The following is a 19,980-nucleotide window of genomic DNA, read 5'->3' as shown; positions in this document are numbered from 1 at the left end:
TTTACCAGTCTGCTTCAATCAGGCCCATAACACCCTTTTTGAGGAAGAGAGAGAGGCTGAACATTCTGCATTCCAGAAAAGTAGAAAGACCAGGAAGCCCTAGGGTCAATAGCCTCCAACTTTGCTTGCTTGGGCTGCCATTGGATGGATGTTCTCCACCAGGAGGGCTCCCAGAGCAGAACCTATGTGACAGATGAAAGGAATGTGTCCCTCGGAGAATTTGTGGAGATGACTCATCCATCACACAAACCTAGGGAGCTCCAGCCTCCAAGAAAACAAAAAGAAAGCATATTCAGCAATGAATCCGAGAGCAGCAGCCCTGGGCAAGGAGCTGATTGTGACTCTCAGAAGACCCTTTCAATAAAGGCTTTCTACTGATCCCCACCTCTCATTCTACCATCAACAAGGGGCTAGGTGACAGTGGTCTGGGAGACGACTCAGCACAGCTGGCCTCAGAGGCCAAGAGGGGTCAGGAGGAAGACTGCCAGCCCAGAAGGAGAGAGAGAAGCTAGCACCTCCCCAGAATTTTGAGGGGGCACACACTGTTGGGAAAGAAAAACAGAATTTTTTTTTTTACTTTTTTTTTTTATTGAAGTATAGTTAATTTACAATGTTGTGTTAGTTTCAGGTGTACAGCATAGTGATTCAGTTACACCTATACATATATTCATTCTTTTTCAGATTCTTTTCCCTTATAGGTTATTACAAGGTATTGAGTATATTTCCCTGTGCTATCCAGTTGGTTACTGTTGTTTATCTATTTTATATATAGTAGTGTGTATATGTTAATCCCAAACTCCTAATTTAAAGAAAAACAAAATTTTAGAACAAGGTTTTGTTCTGAATTTCAGTGGTGATTTTTCCACCTGTCTCCCAGTAGTTAGTCACTCTTTTTCTGGAGGTGTTACCTGACCTCTCACCACAATAAAATTGAACAATAAAACAAAAACACCCTCGGGGGAAGAGACAGTGGTTATACCCCTGTATTTTCCTTTTTTTTTTTTTTTTTTATAATCCTCTATCTTCCTTCCTAATCCTGAGCCTGTGTTTTCATCAAAGCAGAAGAGACTGCCAATTTGGAGAGGGTTTGGTCCTAGAAGTTAATGGGTGGGTCTAGGTCCTAATGGAAAAGGGAAAATTATGGTGTGTGAGGAAAGTCAGAAAAGTAGAGGAGCTAGGCTTATTTCTTTTTTTCTGTGGAGACTGGGCTGGGGGCTTCCACAGCCTCTTTGGTTGGTATAAGGATCCTTGTGGGACTGGAAATCCATCATGAGCAATGAATGTTTGGTCCCGGCCTGTTTTGTAAGAGAAGATCTTAGAAACTCAGACTGGAAAGGTTGATACTTAGGGTATTGGGTACTTGGCTATGTATATCTAGACACCTTGGCATTTGTGTATCTTTATTCCCTGTGACTAAGTGATCAGCAGACTAGAGGAGGGACTCCAACAAGACTTGGAGGAAGAGGGTGGAGCTAAGGCTCTTTCCACCCTGGGGAGAAGACAGGTGTCTCAGATGATGAGACACTTTGTATATTCCATCAACCCTGGCAGTTGAGGAATTGGTGGGTCGAGCAGGTTACAGCTAGAGACCTGGGAGGTGCAGAGTGTTGAGTCCATGACTTCCTACTAGGTCAGAGTCCACGCAGCACCAGGGGGTCCATAAGGCACTGGGCACCTACCACTTGCTGCCATTTGAGATGCCCTCTGGTAGTTTCTATCTACTGGAAATGAGTGGAAAGAAGTAAATGCCCATCTTTGAACAAGATACTGCAGATTCTGAGGTTTAGGAAGGAGAGTTCATAATGCCCAGAAACATGGAGAGGGGATCATTCATTCTGAAGGATGGAAGTAATACAGTGGTTCTACAGATTTTACCAAAGACAGATTTATATTCTATCTTGAATATTTACCCATAGAATATACTCAACAAAAATTTAAACGAATAATTTAATTATACATAGATGTTTTTTAAAAGTTCAATGTCCAGGTGCCAGAAGAGAAAGCTGACTTAAAGTAGTAGCAAACAGTAGGAGCTAAATCTTTTTGGAGGACAAATTGTCTCTGGTTCCCTATTTCAAAGACTGTTTTATATTTACCTAATATACTTAAAAAAAAAAAAAGCAAAAAACACTTTTAGACTAAGCTGGATTTGGTAATCACAGAGTCTTTGGCATCAGACAAAGCCGAATTCGAATCCTAGTTCTGTCCTTGACTAACTGTGTGACCTCTGAGCCAAGGTGTTCCCCTCTGTAAATGGGAATAACAGTAAGGTTTGCTGGGAGGATTAAATGAGATATTTCATGCAAAGCTATAAATCCAGGACCTGATATACAGTAAGTATAAATAAATACTATGGTAACCACGGAAACAATAAGACCAACAATCAAATAAATCATAGCCTTAATGATGGTTATGTTTGGATTCTCCAAAGCACAATTCCATTGAGCTTGGGGAGTTGGAAGCCTAAAGGAGGCCCGATAGGTTCATCAGCTAGAATACATTTCCCGACTCAGACGATGCTAAAACTACATTTCCCAGCAGGCGCCGGGCCCCCAGGCTGTTGTTTTCTCTCATTTCCGGGTGTGTCATGTGACTCCCCGGCTCGGCCATGGCGGAAGCGGAGGAGCAGGTAAAGGCTGCAACTGCTAGGCAGGGGAAGGGGAGGCGAGGGTGAGGCGATTGGAGGCGTGCAGTGGAGCGTGCGGAGGTGCGGGGCTTCTGCGGGACGAGGCAGGCCCACGTGGGGCGGGGGGACGGCAAAAGTCCGTTTCGGGGAGCGGAGAGGCGGGTGGGCTGTCGGCTCCTGGACGTCACGCGGAGACAGCGCCCCGACACACCCCCGGCGTTTGCGGGGCGGCCCTTCCTTTGGCGCTGCTCTTGTGGCCTGTGCCCCGTGAAATTTTGGCTTGAAGGCAGGCCCGACTCTCCAAGGGTCTGGCTGCCCGTGGGAGGCATCACACATGATTTGAGTTTTGAGGTCAGGTGGCTGAAATTTAAGTTCCTCTCGAAATAGGACAGTAAGAGGTGATATGCAGGTGGACTAGGAGAGCGTAGACGGGATGAGTTTTGTTTCGGATTTATTGACTATTTCATTTAGGTACAAAGCTAAGTCAGTGTTGCATCCGATGAGTTTTATTTCGGATCAATTTCATTTAGTTACAAATCTGAGTCAGTGTTGCATCAGGCAGTAGTTAAGTGCGTCTATCAGTCCGGGAGCAAAAATGTCTTAGGCTCCAGTGCTGGTTCTCATTCTTAAAATGTGACTTTAGGCTAGTTATTTAACTTTAAATATGAGATAGAGATAATAACAGTACTGTCCTCGAAGGGTGGTTTTAAGATGGAGTGGGTTTAACACAAATTTAAAGTGCTTAGGAAAAGTTGGGCTCAGTAAAAGTTATGTGGGATTATTTGTTGCTGGTAGGACATCAGATGGCAATGTCCAGTCGACACCTGGTAATGTGACAGTGGAGTTTAGGGAAGAGTTAGTGATGGCAATAGTTATTTTCATATAGGCAATAGTGGTAGCCAGACATTAGATGAAATGACAAAGTTACATCAACAAACCAAAAAAAAAAAAAAAAGAAAAAGAAAAAAAGCAAACAAAGACCCGAATTTGGGGAAATACCTTAAATTTCCATTTCCAGTGTCATTTCAGCTTGGCACTGTTTTTCCTTATAAATTAACAAGGTGGTCAGTTTGCATAGTTGCTTCTAAACAGTGACTTGATGATGAACTATTTAGTATAAGAGAAATTTATTTAGTTTAATAATCTACTTTGTACCATTTCCAGCATACTTCACTTACATAATGAAACTTTGCCCTGTGTACGTTTGATATATGCCAATAAATAAGAAATTTGCTGAGGTAGAAATTGAATTTGGGCCGTCACTGTGTTAAGGGAAGAGTCTTCTGCCTACCCCTGGAGCCTCCTTTTCTATTTCAAGCAGTTCAAAGGGAAATGCTCATTAAGCTCATGTAATTTCATGACTCACAGCTGGGTTTGATGATAGTAGTGAGATTGGTTTTCACACTGTTCATCTCTCATGTTGAAATAAAATTTTTTGGTGGTTTGATTTAAAAGCAAGAAACCAAGCTCCTACGTTCTTAGATATAGTGTAGTAGGAACGGAGAGAGTTGTTGTTAGAATTTACTGCTGTTTTGTGCAGGAGTTTGGCAAAGCTGTCTGATGTAAAAAGACACTTAGAAAGTTAATGATATAATAAGAATGCTTTGCATTTTTACAGGACTTTCCAGTTTAAAGAACCATCTTACATTGCATTTGGTCCTCACAAAAGAATTCTGTTGGTAAATTTTATTCTGATATATAAGTCAGGTCAGGCATCTCTTATGTTCCAAACCTTCCAGTGGCCTCCTATTGCGCTCTGCAAAAAAGCCAGAGTCCTTAGAATAGTCCAGTTGCCCTATAGCACCTTGTCACAATTGCTCCCTGTCCTTGTTCTCAGACCTCATTTTCCACTATTCTCTTCCCCTTCTATCACTGTGCATCAGCTATCCTGGCTTTCTTACTCTTCCTTCAACAAGCTAGGCATGGACCTGCCTCAGGGCCTTTGCTCATGCCGCTCCCTTTGTTTGACCCCAGATATTAACAGGGCTCTTTCTGTCACTTCCTTCCTGTGTCTGTCCAAGTGTTACCTTTTTGCATGAGACCTTCCGTGACCATTCTCTGAAACCTCCTTCTTGTGTAATTTTCTCCTTAACGTTCGTGACCATCTGACATACTGTGTTCTTAAATAGCTTTTTTTGTGTGTGTACTCTGTATATTTCTGTATATTCTCTCCATAAGATTATAAGCTCCATGATGGCAAGGATTTGTTCACGTTGTATGCCTGACACCTGGAAAAGTGCTTGGCTCTCAATATGTTAGATGATTGAATTTTACAGATAAACAAATTGAAATTCTGTCAACTTAAATAACTTGCCCAGGCTTGTGTCTAAAAAATCTCTAGTCGTGTCTCCAAAGCTCACGATTTTTCACTGGCACATTCTGCCTTTTTAAAAATACTTAAGAACCTATTCTAAATCACTTTTTACTTTGTGAAATAGAATTAGCCCTTATCACCTTAATACATTTCCTTCAAGTCATGATTTCACCTGTGATGCTTTAACAGCCAGTATGTGGTTAGAGCAGGCATTTGTTCCCCCATTGGTATCTGTGTCGTTCTCAGAAAGAATGTTCTCAAAAAGACAACAGCAGAAAGAAGCTAACATCCACAAATTGTTGTTCTGTTTATTTTTTTAAAGAAAGCTGCCAGATAGTTGTATCTGTATTATTGGGCCTTTATAGATTAAAAATGGTTAGACTTTCCCCACTCTGATTTGTGTATTTTGCATTTCACATAGGAAGCCATTGAAATCTGACCAAGATAGGAGGCCTTTATTACATAGTTTTTGGAAGGCTAAAAGAGCACAAAAGTGGTGTTAAATAAATTTGCTAATTGTTCTGTTCTGCTACTTTGAACCTTTTAGACAATCGACATAATTCTCCTCCCATCTCCTGCATGCTTTAAGAATCAAGATGTGTGTTAAAATTAACTATGACAAACAGGTTAGGGTAAAGGAAGCTTTTTTCCTTAGCATCATGTACTGTAAATGGAAACAGTCCTCCAAGATGAGCAAGACAAAACTCAACCTCCCCTCTTAACTTTTCTGAGCATTGTATTTTTGGTGATGGATCTTTTACCCACCTTAATTTTAGGAAGAACCAAAAGAGTGACATCTGAACTGAGTTAATATAACACAGTTCATGGACTCCCAAACTAAAGATCGCTTTTTGGGGAATTCCCTGGCAGTCCAGTGGTTAGGACTCCTCGCTTCCAGTGCAGGGGGCAGGAGTTCGATCCCTGGTCGGGGAACTAAGATCCTGCAAGCCATAAGGCGCAACCAAAAAAAAAGTTAGAAAAAAAAAATCACTTTTTGTATATGAATGAACTTTTTTTTTTTTAAGTCATTGGGAAATCCTTGTTTATGCTGAGTATGGTTAAGGTAGTTAGTAAAAATAACGACATATATATTATAGCTCACAGAAAACACTAATACCCTGCTTTGTGCCTGGAAATCTTCTAACCAGCTGTTTTACCTAGCTCCAAAATGACTTATAGTTGACCTTCCTAATCACAGATGCCCAACACTATTTGTCCATGCCTTGCTTCTGAACAGCATTCTGCCTGAAGCCTGGTTGTTCGTGTATTTGTCTTATCTCTCCTGCAGATTGCTGAGTCCTCAAGAATCAGCACAGAGCTTACTCATGTCTGTTATCTCTCACAGGGCTACTGCTTCCCAGGTACTAGGTGCTTAATAAAATGTTTAAATGGATTTATCAGGGGGAGAATAGCCTTCTGAATTGAAAACATCAAATTGTTAATTTAGGTTCAGTAGAATTTGTGTTAAATTGTTTTATATTACTTGAAACTTTTGAAAGTTATTAATTCACATAAATTGTACATTACATTTCCTACGTTGCTTACTCTGTCAGCTCCCTGGGTACCCTTTCATCTTTCGTACCAACCAGCAGAGAACCTGGTCCATTAAAATCTTTGGTCACTCAGACCATCTGTTCTTTGACCAGATAGGAGAGTTTCTGCTTTGAATTTCCCACTACATTTTAGAAGTGAGGAACATTCTATCTGTATTGTAGAGCATTTAAGGATTATCAGATAGTACATTCATGAATAATTATACCCTCATGTGATTGTGCCCCGTGTATAAAATAAAAACCAAGCTGACAAATATTTGAGTGTTGCGGTTTTCTTGCCTGTAGCTTGGGGATTTTACTCTCCAGGACTCTTGTGAGTATGAACTGAGATAAAGTATGTTAAAGTGCTAGGTTGAAGTGGTTGGTTTGTAAATAGGACAATGATTTATAACCCAAACTTGGGCTTGGCTTAGGTGTGCACAATTCTCTTTTCATATAGTTTGGCCAAGATAGGTCATTTAAAAGCAACTTTACTAATAAATAACTAAAGGAAAAACAAAGCCCCAAACAAGAAGTTGCAAAAGCACAGGATCAGAGAAATCTTTAGAGGGCCCACTCTTTACCATCATCTAACAAGTATAGTCACAAATTAGCTCAGCTGGGTGTGCTTATTACCTCGTGAGTTTCTTCTCCCATCTTCCTCTGGGCTGGTTGGCTGGAGGCTGATACCATTAGCTGATTGCCGGTAGCCTCCTTGGCTCCCACATTACCACCTTGGGGAGGGAGCATTCATCAGATCAGGGGCTTCTGTGTTTCATGCGGCTTTCCATTCACGGCTACTCAGTCACAGTTGCCTTTGTTTCTTCTAGAAACTTTGTCCTCCTTAGTGGGTTTTTTTTGCCTTTCTTGTTTGTTGGTTTGGGTTTTGTTTTTTTTTAAACCAAATCCTTGTGATACTGGGCTCTTATTTATACCTACTGAAGATGGAGTGAATACTAAGTGAAGTCAGAAAGAGAAAGACAAACACCATATGATATCACTTATATGTGGAATCTAAAGTGTGACGCAAATGAACTCATCTACGAAACAGACTCACAGAGAACAGACTTGTGGTTGCCAAGGGGGAGGAGGGGGAGGGAGGGTTGGATTGGGAGTTTGGGATTAGCAGGTGCAAACTATTATATATAGAATGGATAAACAGCAAGGTCCTACTGTATAGCACAGGGAACTATATTCAATATCCTGTAATAAGCCATAATGGAAAAGAAAAAAATGATGGAGTGGATTAGCAAATATTAGCCAGTTCTCCCTGCTGCGTTTAGATGATTCTAATGCAAAGTCAGATTTGGGGCTGGGTCACTAGGCAGCAAACTGGGGCAGACCTCAAGGCTTTTCTTCATTTGCAGAATAAGTATAGTAGTTGAGCCTGATCGGTTGAAAAGGTTGGTAACCTGAGTCTCCCGGCTTCTGCCAGCTCCCTGGGTACCCTTTCATCTTTCCTCCTCAACCAGTCTAGTCCTTGGGGACCCAAAAGCTTTCTGTAATGGAGGCTCTGCGCACAGGGATATCAAATACATCTCACACAAAATATTTCTTCTTTCCCGTGCCGTGCCTTTGTGAAACGTTGGAAACACTCCTCCATCAGGCTCAGCTGTGGCCCACAGTTGCTGGGAAGGAAGAGAAGGTGGTAGTAAGTGTTGTGTGTTTCACGTCCGTCTCCAGCCTAGTCTGGGGCCTGGTCTCTGCTCTTTTTCTTCATCCTGCAAAGTTTGTAGCTGGCTTTCCTCAGGCTCCAGCCTCCCATTTCTGCCCCAGATTCTCTTCGTTGCCCTCAACAAACAGTGTGTATTCCCTCCAAACTGCGAGGACTTCCCAACCTGGGAGGTCCCGGCTTCTCTTTCTCCTCCTGGGTTGACCATCTTCTTAACCCTCCTGGCCTCTGAGGCTGGCTGTGCTGAGTCTTCTCCTGGGCCGCTGTCACGGGTCCCTGATCGTAGGATTAGGGGTCGGGGTGGGTTGAAAGCCCTTATTGGAGGGGTCTTCTGAGAACCCAATTAGCTCCTTCCTGGGGCTGCTGCTAGGTTGTTAACGTTTTGTTTGGATTGCTCTATCCTTGTTTGCTGCTGCCACCCTTCGGTTCCCCTTCTGTAACTGTCCTGTAGCCACGAGCTAATAATTCAAGCATTTGCCTGGAGAAAATGCACTTGGTATTGCTGATAAATGGAAAAGGAATATACAGAGGAGGTACAATGTTACTGCTTTGGATCAGCAGCTTATTTCTTTTTTAAAATTTATTCTATTGAAAGATAGTTGATTTACAGTGTTGTGTTAATTTCTGCTGTACAGCAGAGTGATTCAGTTATACAGATATATATTCTTTTTCATATTCTTTTCCATTATGGTTTATCACAGGATATTGAATATAGTTCCCTGTGCTATACAGTAGGACCTCGTTTATCCATTCTCTATATAATAGTTTGTAACTGCTAACCCCAAACTCCCAGTCAATCCCTCCCCCCTCCCCCCTTGGCAACCACAAGTCTGTTTTCTATGTCTGTGAGTCTGTTTCTGTTTCCTAGGTAAGTTCATTTGTATCATTTTTTAAGATTCTACATATAAGTGGTATCATATGATATTTGTCTGACTTACTTCGCTTAGTGTGACAATCTCTAGGTCCATCCATGTTGCTGCAAATGGCATTTCATTCTTTTTTATGGCTGAGTAGTATTCCACTGTACATATGTACCACATCTTCTTTATCCATTCATCTGTTGATGGACATTGGCTATTGTAAATGGTGCTGCTGTGAACATTGGGGTGCATGTATCTTTTCAAATTATAGTTTTCATCTTTTCTGGGTATATGTCCAGGAGTGGGATTGCTGGATCATAGGGCAACTCTATTTTTAGTTTTCTGAGGAGCCTCCGTACTGTTCTCCACAGTGACTGCACCAATTTACATTCCCACCCACAGTGTAGGAGGGTCCCTTTTTCTCCACACCCTCTCCACAGCAGCTTATTTCTTCTCATCATCGTCGGCAAACGGGTATTGACCTGTTCCTTTGGGTAGGATGGTTGGAGATAGACAAAAGCCTTTGGGTTCATCCACAGCGAATTGTAAAGGATAACTACTAGGACCAGACAATTCATATTAGGTGCAAGCTGAGGGGCATAGAAGAGAGAGAGGCCATAGGAGGCCAGACCTGGACCTTGTGGCCTGGACTGACTGGAGACAGTTCTGTGAATGAGGTGAGACCTAAGTTGGGCCATGAAGAAAGTTTAGGATTTAGAAACAGCCAGTGAGTTTCAATCTTTTTTTCTTTTAGCCTCAGATTGGCAACATGAAAATTGAAGACATAAAATCTAAGCTCTATTGTTAAAGCAAGAGTGAAGAACCTCACTCAGCCTGACTGTCACCACCTCCCAGAGGTACCCCCTGAGAGCGTCCCTGTAGAGCATGCTGGGAGTCTGAGGACCAGTAGGATGAGGGCAGAGTTGGGCCAAGGGCCCTTCTAAGCTGAAGGAACCACTTCAGGAGGCCCTGTGCAAGCACCACCAGCTTAAGGCGCCAGGTGGCAGTGGAAATGAGGGGGATTTTCTGGGGTAGGGCAGTTGGGGATGTTGGTGGTGAGGAGCATTCTGTCTCTGGGGCCGTAGCTGCTCAGCTTCAACTGCTGTTATATGGAAATATGGATTTCAGGTACAGTCTGAGCTTAGGAAGTCAGAAATACAGATTTGTATGTGAAAGTCTTAAAAACACTATAGCCAGGCCAAACAGAACACCTACTGGCCACATCCAGACTGCAGGTGCTCTTCTGCCACCAATGACAGAGAGAGGTGACCATGTGACCTCTGAGTGAGAAGTCACCCGGTGTGGCTGGAGGGCTGTGGGTTTGTGCAGAGAGTGGGGAGCGAGGCTAAAAGTGCCCCAGGTGCCACATTGGGCTGGGCTTTGACGACCTTGCTGGGGAATCTGAAATCTCCTGACCCCTGAGGGTTCTTTGAGGAGGGTGGTAACCAGGCTGCTGTCTGTTCTGGGAAGATGATCCTGATGGTGGTTGATGAATAGATTCAAGAGGTCACAGGTCGAGGCACCGAGATGGTTCGTTAAAGCTGTTTGGGCAGATGATGAAGTTTAAGGAGTTGGTTCGCAAAAGAAGGATAAAGTGAAATAATTGTTGAGTTTAGCTTTCAGCCTGCTGCCCAGGATTTGTCCAGCTGTACATTTGTATCACTGGGTACTTTCCAGCCCTTCATTTTTCTTCAAGCAGAGCAGCACAATTTTTTTCTTATTACGGTAAAACGCACGTAACATAATATTTATTATCGGAACCATTTTTAAGTGTTGTGATTCAGTGGCATTAAGTACATTCGTGTTTGTGCAACCATCACCACCATCCATCTCTGGAACTTTTCATCATCACAAACTGGAACTGTACCCATTAAACAGTAACTCTCATTCCCCCAGCCCCCCGCACTAGCTAACCTCTGTTCATCTTTCTGTTTCATATTAAGTGGAATCCTGCAATACTTGTCTTTTTGAGTCTGGCCTGTTTATCTTAGAAACTAGCAAATTTTTTTTAATGTCTTTATTGGAGTATAATTGCTTTACAGTGGTATGTTAGTTTCTGCTGTATAACAAAGTGAATCTGCTATACGTATACACATATCCCCATATCTCCCTCTTGCGTCTCCCTCCCACCCTCCCTATCCCACCCCTCTAGGTGGTCACAAAACACTGAGCTGATCTCCCTGTGCTATGTGGCTGCTTCCCACTAGCTATCTATTTTACATTTGGTAGTGAATATTTGTCCATGCCACTCTCTCACTTCGTCCCAGCTTACCCTTCCCCCTCCCCTTGTCCTCAAGTCCATTCTCCACGTCTGCATCTTTATTCCTGTCCTGCCCCTAGGTGTTTCAGAACCATTTTTTTTAGATTCCATATATATGTGTTAGCATACAGTATTTGTTTTTCTCTTTCTGACTTACTTCACTCTGTATGACAGTCTCTAGGTCCATCCACCTCACTACAAATAACTCAATTTCTTTTCTTTTTATGGCTGAGTAATATTCCATCGTATACATGTGCCACATCTTCTTTATCCATTCATCTGTCGATGGACACTTAGGTTGCTTCCATGTCCTGGCTATTGTAAGTAGAGCTGCAGTGAACATTGTGGTACATGACTCTTTTTGAATTATGGTTTTCTCAGGGTATATGCCCAGTAGTGGGACTGCTGGGTCGTATGGTAGTTCTGTTTTTGAAACTAGCACAATTTTGTAACTTACACTTTCCTGATTTGAAGGTAGATTTTTTGAAAGAGAGAATGTGAAGTTAAAAAAATGTTTGAAAATCATTGACTGTTTCTCGAGGTTCAGCCTTGCTTCTGGGATCCCTCGCTGGGGACATTCACTTCACGTCTTCCTGTTGCCTCTGTCTCTGGAGCATTAAGGAGGGGGGCTTGATGAATAAACGAAGCTAAGAAGTAACAGACCAGGCCAATTCCTGAAGGCACTCATGCATGGCTTTGGTAGCCCTGTGGAAAGAAGGGTCATTTTTTCGAGGCCACAGCTAGGTCTGGGAGGTTCAGACTGGCGATGAGTGTGAGTCTGGGCGGGTCCTGGAGTAAAGGTTCCCTACTGATAGCCAGCAGCCGCAGGAGGCTCCTCTGAGAGCCTGGTTTTCCCGGAGGACTCAGATTTCTGAGATTTGCATGCCTTGAGGTGTCCGATTCCGCCACTGCATGCTTTCTGGTGGGAACAGAAGTGTCATTTGATTTTGAGTTTTTGGATTGAAATTGCTGGTTGGGGGCCCGGTTTTGTTTTAATGACGCGTGTAAGTGGGACGTTTGCCCTTATACGCCATGTGCATATTTGAACGGATCTCAAATTAGGAAAATATTTTTCCTTCGGTTTAATGTAATTTTTTGAAAAGAGTAGTCAAGTGTTCTTTGAGAGTTCTAGAGGTGGGAAATAATCTCGCTGTGGCTTATTGGCACAGTTGTCAAAGACTTGTTTAGCTAATGCTAATAATGTGCAGGCACTGTCAGGGATGTTAGAAGTCACTTAAGTTCAACCTCTAAGCCTCTGCATTTTACCTCCGAGGGCATTAGGAAATTTCAAGATGCTACATGTAAAACATTAAGCATCAGGAGCAATATATTATAGATGTTGAGTAAAGACGTCAGAATAGTGACTATTAATATTAAGTGGAGTGTGTTCGTGTCCAAAATAGAAGGATCAGGATGTCAGATGCCGTAAAACCAGGAACCGGAGATGGTTAGCGGATGGGAGAAACAATTTAGAAGGGTCGGCATGATACGTTTCATTAAGTATCTGGAGAACTGGCAAGTAGTAGAAGAACTGGATTTTTTACGTGTCGTATTCGGGCGAAGAACAAAAATTACTGTGGAGAGATTGTAGCTCCAAATTAATAAGGACTTTCTAATATTTAGATGACCATGAAACCAAAACAGGCTGCATTGGGATATAGAGGAGATTCTGATATTCATCATGGTTAATGATAGAACTGCAATCAAATTCTTTTTTTTTTTTTTTTTTTTTTATAGACTGACACCAAGCATTGTACGTGGTGCAATCAAATTCTTAATTGCAACGAACATTCATCCCTGTTTCACAGGTGAACTTTGACAGCAGGGCCTGTATTGTCCACTAGGCTCTTCTGGAGGCAGCCTGCCGCCTGCCAGGTTCTTACTGATTTTCAGTGAATGAAATTAAAGTATTTTCAAATGCCCGATTTGTGTTTATCCCGCCGTCCAGTTTGCACTGAGTAATATATGCATCCAACTTTCTTTTTTTTTTTTTTTTTTAAGAATAACATTATCTTTTATCTGTTTAGCACTTCTTTTCAGAGTGTCCGGAAAGACTATAGTCAAACAAAACAGACTCAGAAAATAGGACCTAAAAGAAAACCATGCCAGCTTGAAGTCTCCAATCCTTCTAAAGGAAACACAGTGATATGAGCCCTTGAAGCTGCTATCTACGTAGGGAGTGTAGGCATCTAGCTTCACACATCCGGCGTCTAACATGCACTGGGGGATACAGACCCTGGCGTAGAGTGAGTGATTCATTGCTTCACTAACAAAAACCCAAATGAATCCAGAAAAAAAAAAAAAAAAGTTAATTTCCAAAATAAAATTATAAACCTTTTCCTTCTGATAAAATGAACAATATCAAACCTTAAGAAACTGCCCAGGTGGCTGAATCCTATATTCCTTGGCCAACCTCAAATATCTCAGTTACCTCTGTAAATATTCTAGAGAGAACAAGATCTATACCTCAAGAAACACTGTGCAAAGTCCGGCTAGTTTCAGATACGAAAATAAAAACTGAAAGCGCTAAATTTAAAAAACTTTTCTCTAACGATCTTATGGTTACCAGGGGGAAGAGGGAGAGGGATAAATGGGAGTTTGGGATTGACAAATACACGCTACTATATATAAAATAGATAACTAATAAGGACCTACTGTATAGCACAGGGAACTCTGCTCAATACTCTGTAGTGACCTATATGGGAAAAGAATCTAAAAGGAGTGGATATCTGTATATGTATAACTGATTCACTTCGCTGTACAGCAGGAAGTAATGCAACACTGTAAATCAACTATACTCCAATAAAAATTAAAAAAAAAAAACTTTACAAATCCAACATCCATAGTTTTCTTACTATTGTTCCTCTGCTTTCTATCCATTACTCTTTTTTTTTTTACTTGTTTATTACCTCTTTTTTTTTTTTTCCACACACACACACTGTATTTTATTTTTACAAGAGATAAATAGACTGACACCAAGCATTGTACATGGATGACCACAACAAAAACAACAATGATTGCAATTACCAAACATGAAACACACTTATACTATGTCATAATATTGACATTCAGTCCAGTAATCCTCCACTGTAACAGCTCCTTTACTTTGCAGTGAAAATTGATTTGTATATTCTTTGCCTCTGAGTCCTTGAGGGATTTTTTTTTTTTTAATTCAGACAGAAAGTCACAAAAATTATACTCATCCTCATCAGTTCACTCAGTCCCATGTAATTAATTTCTTTTTTTTCATCTTGATCTTTTGTTAGCACTTTTATGAGTTCATCAGTTTTTCATTAGAGTTCTGAAAATGCTTATTCATTCAGTCCAGCTGTACAGTCAGTTACCAGAAACCTGTACTTGTCAGAGTCTTTTCCATGAATTTCTTGAAGATGAAACCCTTTTATAGGAACATATTTGCAAAATCATCAGAGTACACCCAGAACTGTCTGTAAATGACAAAAGACTTAAAAATGACCATGGTTAAAGATTTGATGAAAGTTCATAATAATGCAGTTGACAAGAAAATTAGTTATTTCTGAGATATACATTTTAAAGTAATAACTAGGATTATTACTTATAACATTATACCAGAACATATAAGATTTTTAGACGTTTCCTGTAATGTCTGAAACATTTATATTAACATATTTCCATACATAATTCCATACAAATACAAATATAAGATTTTTAGAAATTTCATGTAATGTCTGAAACATTTATATTAACATATTTCCATACATATTTCCATACAAATACAAATATAAGATTTTTAGAAATTTCATGTAATGTCTGAAACATTTATATTAACATATTTCCATACATATTTCCATACAAATACAAATATAAGATTTTTAGAAATTTCATGTAATGTCTGAAACATTTATATTAACATATTTCCATACATATTTCCATACAAATACAAATATAAGATTTTTAGAAATTTCATGTAATGTCTGAAACATTTATATTAACATATTTCCATACATATTTCCATACAAATACAAATATAAGATTTTTAGAAATTTCATGTAATGTCTGAAACATTTATATTAATATATTTCCATACAAATAACCCAATGAAAGTTTAGTATTAGTTGTTTTGTTTGTTTTTTTATACTGCAGGTTCTTATTAGGCATCAGTTTTATACACATCAGTGTATACATGTCAATCCCAATCGCCCAATTCAGCACACCACCATCCCCACCTCATCGCAGTTTTCTCCCCTTGGTGTCCATATGTCCATTCTCTACATCTGTGTCTCAACTTCTGCCCTGCAAACTGGCTCATCTGTACCATTTTTCTAGGTTCCACATACATGCATTAATATACGATATTTGTTTTTCTCTTTCTGACTTACTTCACTCTGTATGACAGTCTCTAGATCCATCCACTTCTCAACAAATGACTCAATTTCGTTCCTTTTTATGGCTGAGTAATATTCCATTGTATATATGTACCACAACTTCTTTATCCATTCGTCTGTTGATGGGCATTTAGGTTGCTTCCATGACCTGGCTATTGTAAATAGTGCTGCAATGAACATTCGGGTGCACGTGTCTTTGAATTACGGTTTTCTCTGGGTATATGCCCAGTAGTGGGATTGCTGGGTCATATGGTAATTCTATTTTTAGTTTTTTAAGGAACCTCCATATTGTTCTCCATAGTGGCTGTATCAATTTACATTCCCACCAACAGTGCAAGAGGGTTCCCTTTTCTCCACACCCTCTCCAGCATTTGTTGTTTGTAGATTTTCTGATGATGCCCATTCTAACAGGAGTGAGGTGATACCTCATTGTAGTTTTGATTTGCATTTCTCTAATAATTAGTGATGTTGAGCATCTTTTCATGTGCTTCGTGGCCATCTGTATGTCTTCTTTGGAGAAATTTCTATTTAGGTCTTCTGCCCATTTTTGGATTGGGGTGTTTGTTTCTTTGATATTGAGCTGAATGAGCTGTTTATATATTTTGGAGATTAATCCTTTGTCCGTTGATTCATTTGCAAATATTTTCTCCCATTCTGAGGGTTGTCTTTTCGTCTTGTTTATGGTTTCCTTTGCTGTGCAAAAGCTTTGAAGTTTCATTAGGTCCCACTTGTTTATTTTTGTTTTTATTTCCATTACTCTAGGAGTTGGATCGAAAAAGATCTTGCTGTGATTTATGTCAAAGAGTGTTCTTCCTATGTTTTCCTCTAAGAGTTTTATAGTGGCCAGTCTTATATTTAGGTCTCTAATCCATTTTGAGTTTATTTTTGTGTATGGTGTTAGGGAGTATTCTAATTTCATTCTTTTACATGTGGCTGTCCAGTTTTCCCAGCACCACTTATTGAAGAGACTGTCTTTTCTCCATTGTATATCTTTGCCTCCTTTGTCATAGATTAGTTGACCATAGGTGCGTGGGTTAATCTCTGGGCTTTCTATCTTGTTCCATTGATCTATGTTTCTGTTTTTGTGCCAGTACCATATTGTCTTGATTACTGTAGCTTTGTAGTATAGTCTGAAGTCAGGGAGTCTGATTCCTCCAGCTCCATTTTTTTGCCTCAAGACTGCTTTGGCTATTCGGGGTCTTTTGTGTCTCCATACAAATTTTAAGATGATTTGTTCTAGCTCCGTAAAAAATGCCATTGGTAATTTGATAGGGATTGCATTGAATCTGTAGATTGCTTTGGGTAGTATACTCATTTTCACAATGTTGATTCTTCCAATCCAAGAACATGGTATATCTCTCCATCTGTTGGTATCATCTTTAATTTCTTCCATCAGTGTCTTATAGTTTTCTGCATACAGGTCTTTTGTCTCCCTAGGTAGGTTTATTCCTAGGTATTTTATTCTTTTTGTTGCACTGGTAAATGGGAGTGTTTCCATAATTTCTCTTTCAGATTTTTCATCATTAGTGTATAGGAATGCAAGAGATTTCTGTGCATTAATTTTGTAACCTGCAACTTTACCATATTCATTAATTAGCTCTAGCAGTTTTCTGGTGGCAGTTTTAGGATTCTCTATGTATAGTATCATGTCATCCGCAAACAGTGACAGTTTTACTTCTTCTTTTCCAATTTGTATTCCTTTTATTTCTTTTTCTTCTCTGATTGCCATGGCTAGGACTTCCAGAACTATGTTGAATAATAGTGGTGAGAGTGGACATCCTTGTCTCGTTCCTGATCTTAGAGGAAATGCTTTCAGTTTTTCACCATTGAGAATGATGTTTGCTGTGGGTTTGTCATATATGGCCTTTATTATGTTGAGGTAGGTTCCCTCTATGCCCACTTTCTGGAGAGTTTTTATCAGAAATGGTGTTGAATTTTGTCAAAAGCTTTTTCTGTATCTATTGAGATGATCATATGGTTTTTATTCTTCAATTTGTTAATATGGTGTATCACATTGATTGATTTGCGTATATTGAAGAATCCTTGCATCCCTGGGATAAATCCCACTTGATCGTGGTGTATGATCCTTTTAATGTGTTGTTGGATTCTGTTTGCTAGTATTTTGTTGAAGATTTTTGCATCTATATTCATCAGTGATATTGGTCTGTAATTTTCTTTTTTTGTAGTGTCTTTGTCTGGTTTTGGTATCAGGGTGATGGTGGCCTCATAGAATGAGTTTGGGAGTGTTCCTTCCTCTGCAATTTTTTGGAAGAGTTTGAGAAGGATGGGTGTTAGCTCTTCTCTAAATGTTTGATAGAATTCACCTGTGAAGCCATCTGGTCCTGGACTTTTGTTTGTTGGAAGATTTTTAATCACAGTTTCAATTTCATTACTTGTGATTGGTCTGTTGATATTTTCTGTTTCTTCCTGATTCAGTCTTGGAAGGTTATACCTTTCTAAGAATTTGTCCATTTCTTCCAGGTTGTCCATTTTATTGGCATAAAGTTGCTTGTAGTAGTCTCTTAGGATGTTTTGTATTTCTGCAGTGTCTGTTGTAACTTCTCCTTTTTCATTTCTGATTTTATTGATTTGAGTCCTCTCCCTCTTTTTCTTGATGAGTCTGGCTAATGGCTTATCAATTTTGTTTATCTTCTCAAAGAACCAACTTTTAGTTTTATTGATCTTTGCTATTGTTTTCTTTGTTTCTATTTCATTTATTTCTGCTCTGATCTTTATGATTTCTTTCCTTCTGCTAACTTTGGGTTTTGTTTGTTCTTCTTTCTCTAGTTTCTTTAGGTGTAAGGTTAGATTGTTTACTTGAGATTTTTCTTGTTTCTTTAGGTAGGCTTGTATAGCTATAAACTTCCATCTTAGAACCGCTTTTGCTGCATCCCATAGGTTTTGGGTCGTCGTGTTTTCATTGTCATTTGTCTCTAGGTATTTTTTAATTTCCTGTTTGATTTCTTCAGTGATCTCTTGGTTATTTAGTAACGTATTGTTTAGCCTCCATGTGTTTGTCTTTTTTACGTTTTTTTCCCTGTAATTCATTTCTAACCTCATAGCGTTGTGGTCAGAAAAGATGCTTGATATGATTTCAATTTTCTTAAATTTACTGAGGCTTGATTTGTGACCCAAGATGTGATCTATCCTGGAGAATGTTCCCTGTGCACTTGAGAAGAACGTGTAATCTGCCGTTTTTGGATGGAATGTTCTATATATATCAATTAAATCTATCTGGTCTATTGTGTCATTTAAAGCTTCTGTTTCCTTATTTATTTTCATTTTGGATGATCTGTCCATTGGTGTAAGTGAGGTGTTAAAGTCCCCCACTATTATTGTGTTACTGTCGATTTCCTCTTTTATAGCTGTTAGCAGTTGCCTTATGTATTGAGGTGCTCCTATGTTGGGTGCATATATATTTATAATTGTTATATCTTCTTCTTGGATTGATCCCTGGATCATTATGTAGTGTCCTTCCTTGTCTCTTGTAACATTCTTTATTTTAAAGTCTATTTTATCTGATATGAGTATAGCTACTCCAGCTTTCTTTTGATTTCCATTTGCATGGAATATCTTTTTCCATCCCCTCACTTTCAGTCTGTATGTGTCCCTAGGTCTGAAGTGGGTCTCTTGTAGACAGCATATATATGGGTCTTGTTTTTGTATCCATTCAGCCAGTCTATGTCTTTTGGTTGGGGCATTTAATCCATTCACGTTTAAGGTAATTATCGATATGAATGTTCCTATGACCATTTTCTTAATTGTTTTGGGTTTGTTTTTGTAGGTCCTTTTCTTCTCTTGTGTTTCCCACTTAGAGAAGTTCCTTTAGCATTTGTTGTAGAGCTGGTTTGGTGGTGCTGAATTCTCTTAGCTTTTGCTTGTCTGTAAAGCTTTTGATTTCTCCATCAAATCTAAATGAGATCCTTGCTGGGTAGAGTAATCTTGGTTGTAGGTTCTTCCCTTTCATCACTTTAAGTATATCATGCCACTCCCTTCTGGCTTGCAGAGTTTCTGCTGAGAAATCAGCTGTTAACCTTATGGGAGTTCCCTTGTATGTTATTTGTCGTTTTTCCCTTGCTGCTTTCAGTAATTTTTCTTTGTCTTTAATTTTTGCCACTTTGATTACTATGTGTCTCGGCGTGTTTCTCCTTGGGTTTATTCTGTATGGGACTCTCTGCGCTTCCTGGACTTGGGTGGCTATTTCCTTTCCCATGTTAGGGAAGTTTTCGACTATAATCTCTTCAAATATTTTCTCTGGTCCTTTCTCTCTCTCTTCTCCTTCTGGGACCCCTATAATGCGAATGTTGTTGCGTTTAATGTTGTCCCAGAGGTCTCTTAGGCTGTCTTCATTT

At 39.8% G+C, this 19,980-nt stretch overlaps 1 protein-coding gene across 5 annotated transcripts in view; it reads left to right on the top strand.

Annotated features, from left to right (window-relative positions):
- The first annotated feature begins 2,577 nt into the window (after positions 1-2,577).
- The window catches only part of VPS41 (VPS41 subunit of HOPS complex), a 192,071-nt gene continuing 174,668 nt past the window's right edge, over positions 2,578-19,980 (top strand). For all 5 annotated transcript variants that reach the window (XR_009008869.1, XM_007187746.2, XM_007187745.2 and 2 more), the window contains exon 1: positions 2,578-2,629. Coding sequence is in view for 4 of the 5 variants with exons in the window: in XM_007187746.2 (XP_007187808.2) it covers positions 2,609-2,629 (21 nt within the window). In the remaining variant the exon portion in view is untranslated. The remainder of the gene's footprint in view (positions 2,630-19,980) is intronic.

This window comes from Balaenoptera acutorostrata, chromosome 7 (genome assembly GCF_949987535.1).
Source record: "Balaenoptera acutorostrata chromosome 7, mBalAcu1.1, whole genome shotgun sequence".
Lineage (NCBI taxonomy): Eukaryota > Metazoa > Chordata > Mammalia > Artiodactyla > Balaenopteridae > Balaenoptera > Balaenoptera acutorostrata.
This window is presented reverse-complemented; position numbering and strand designations above follow the sequence as displayed.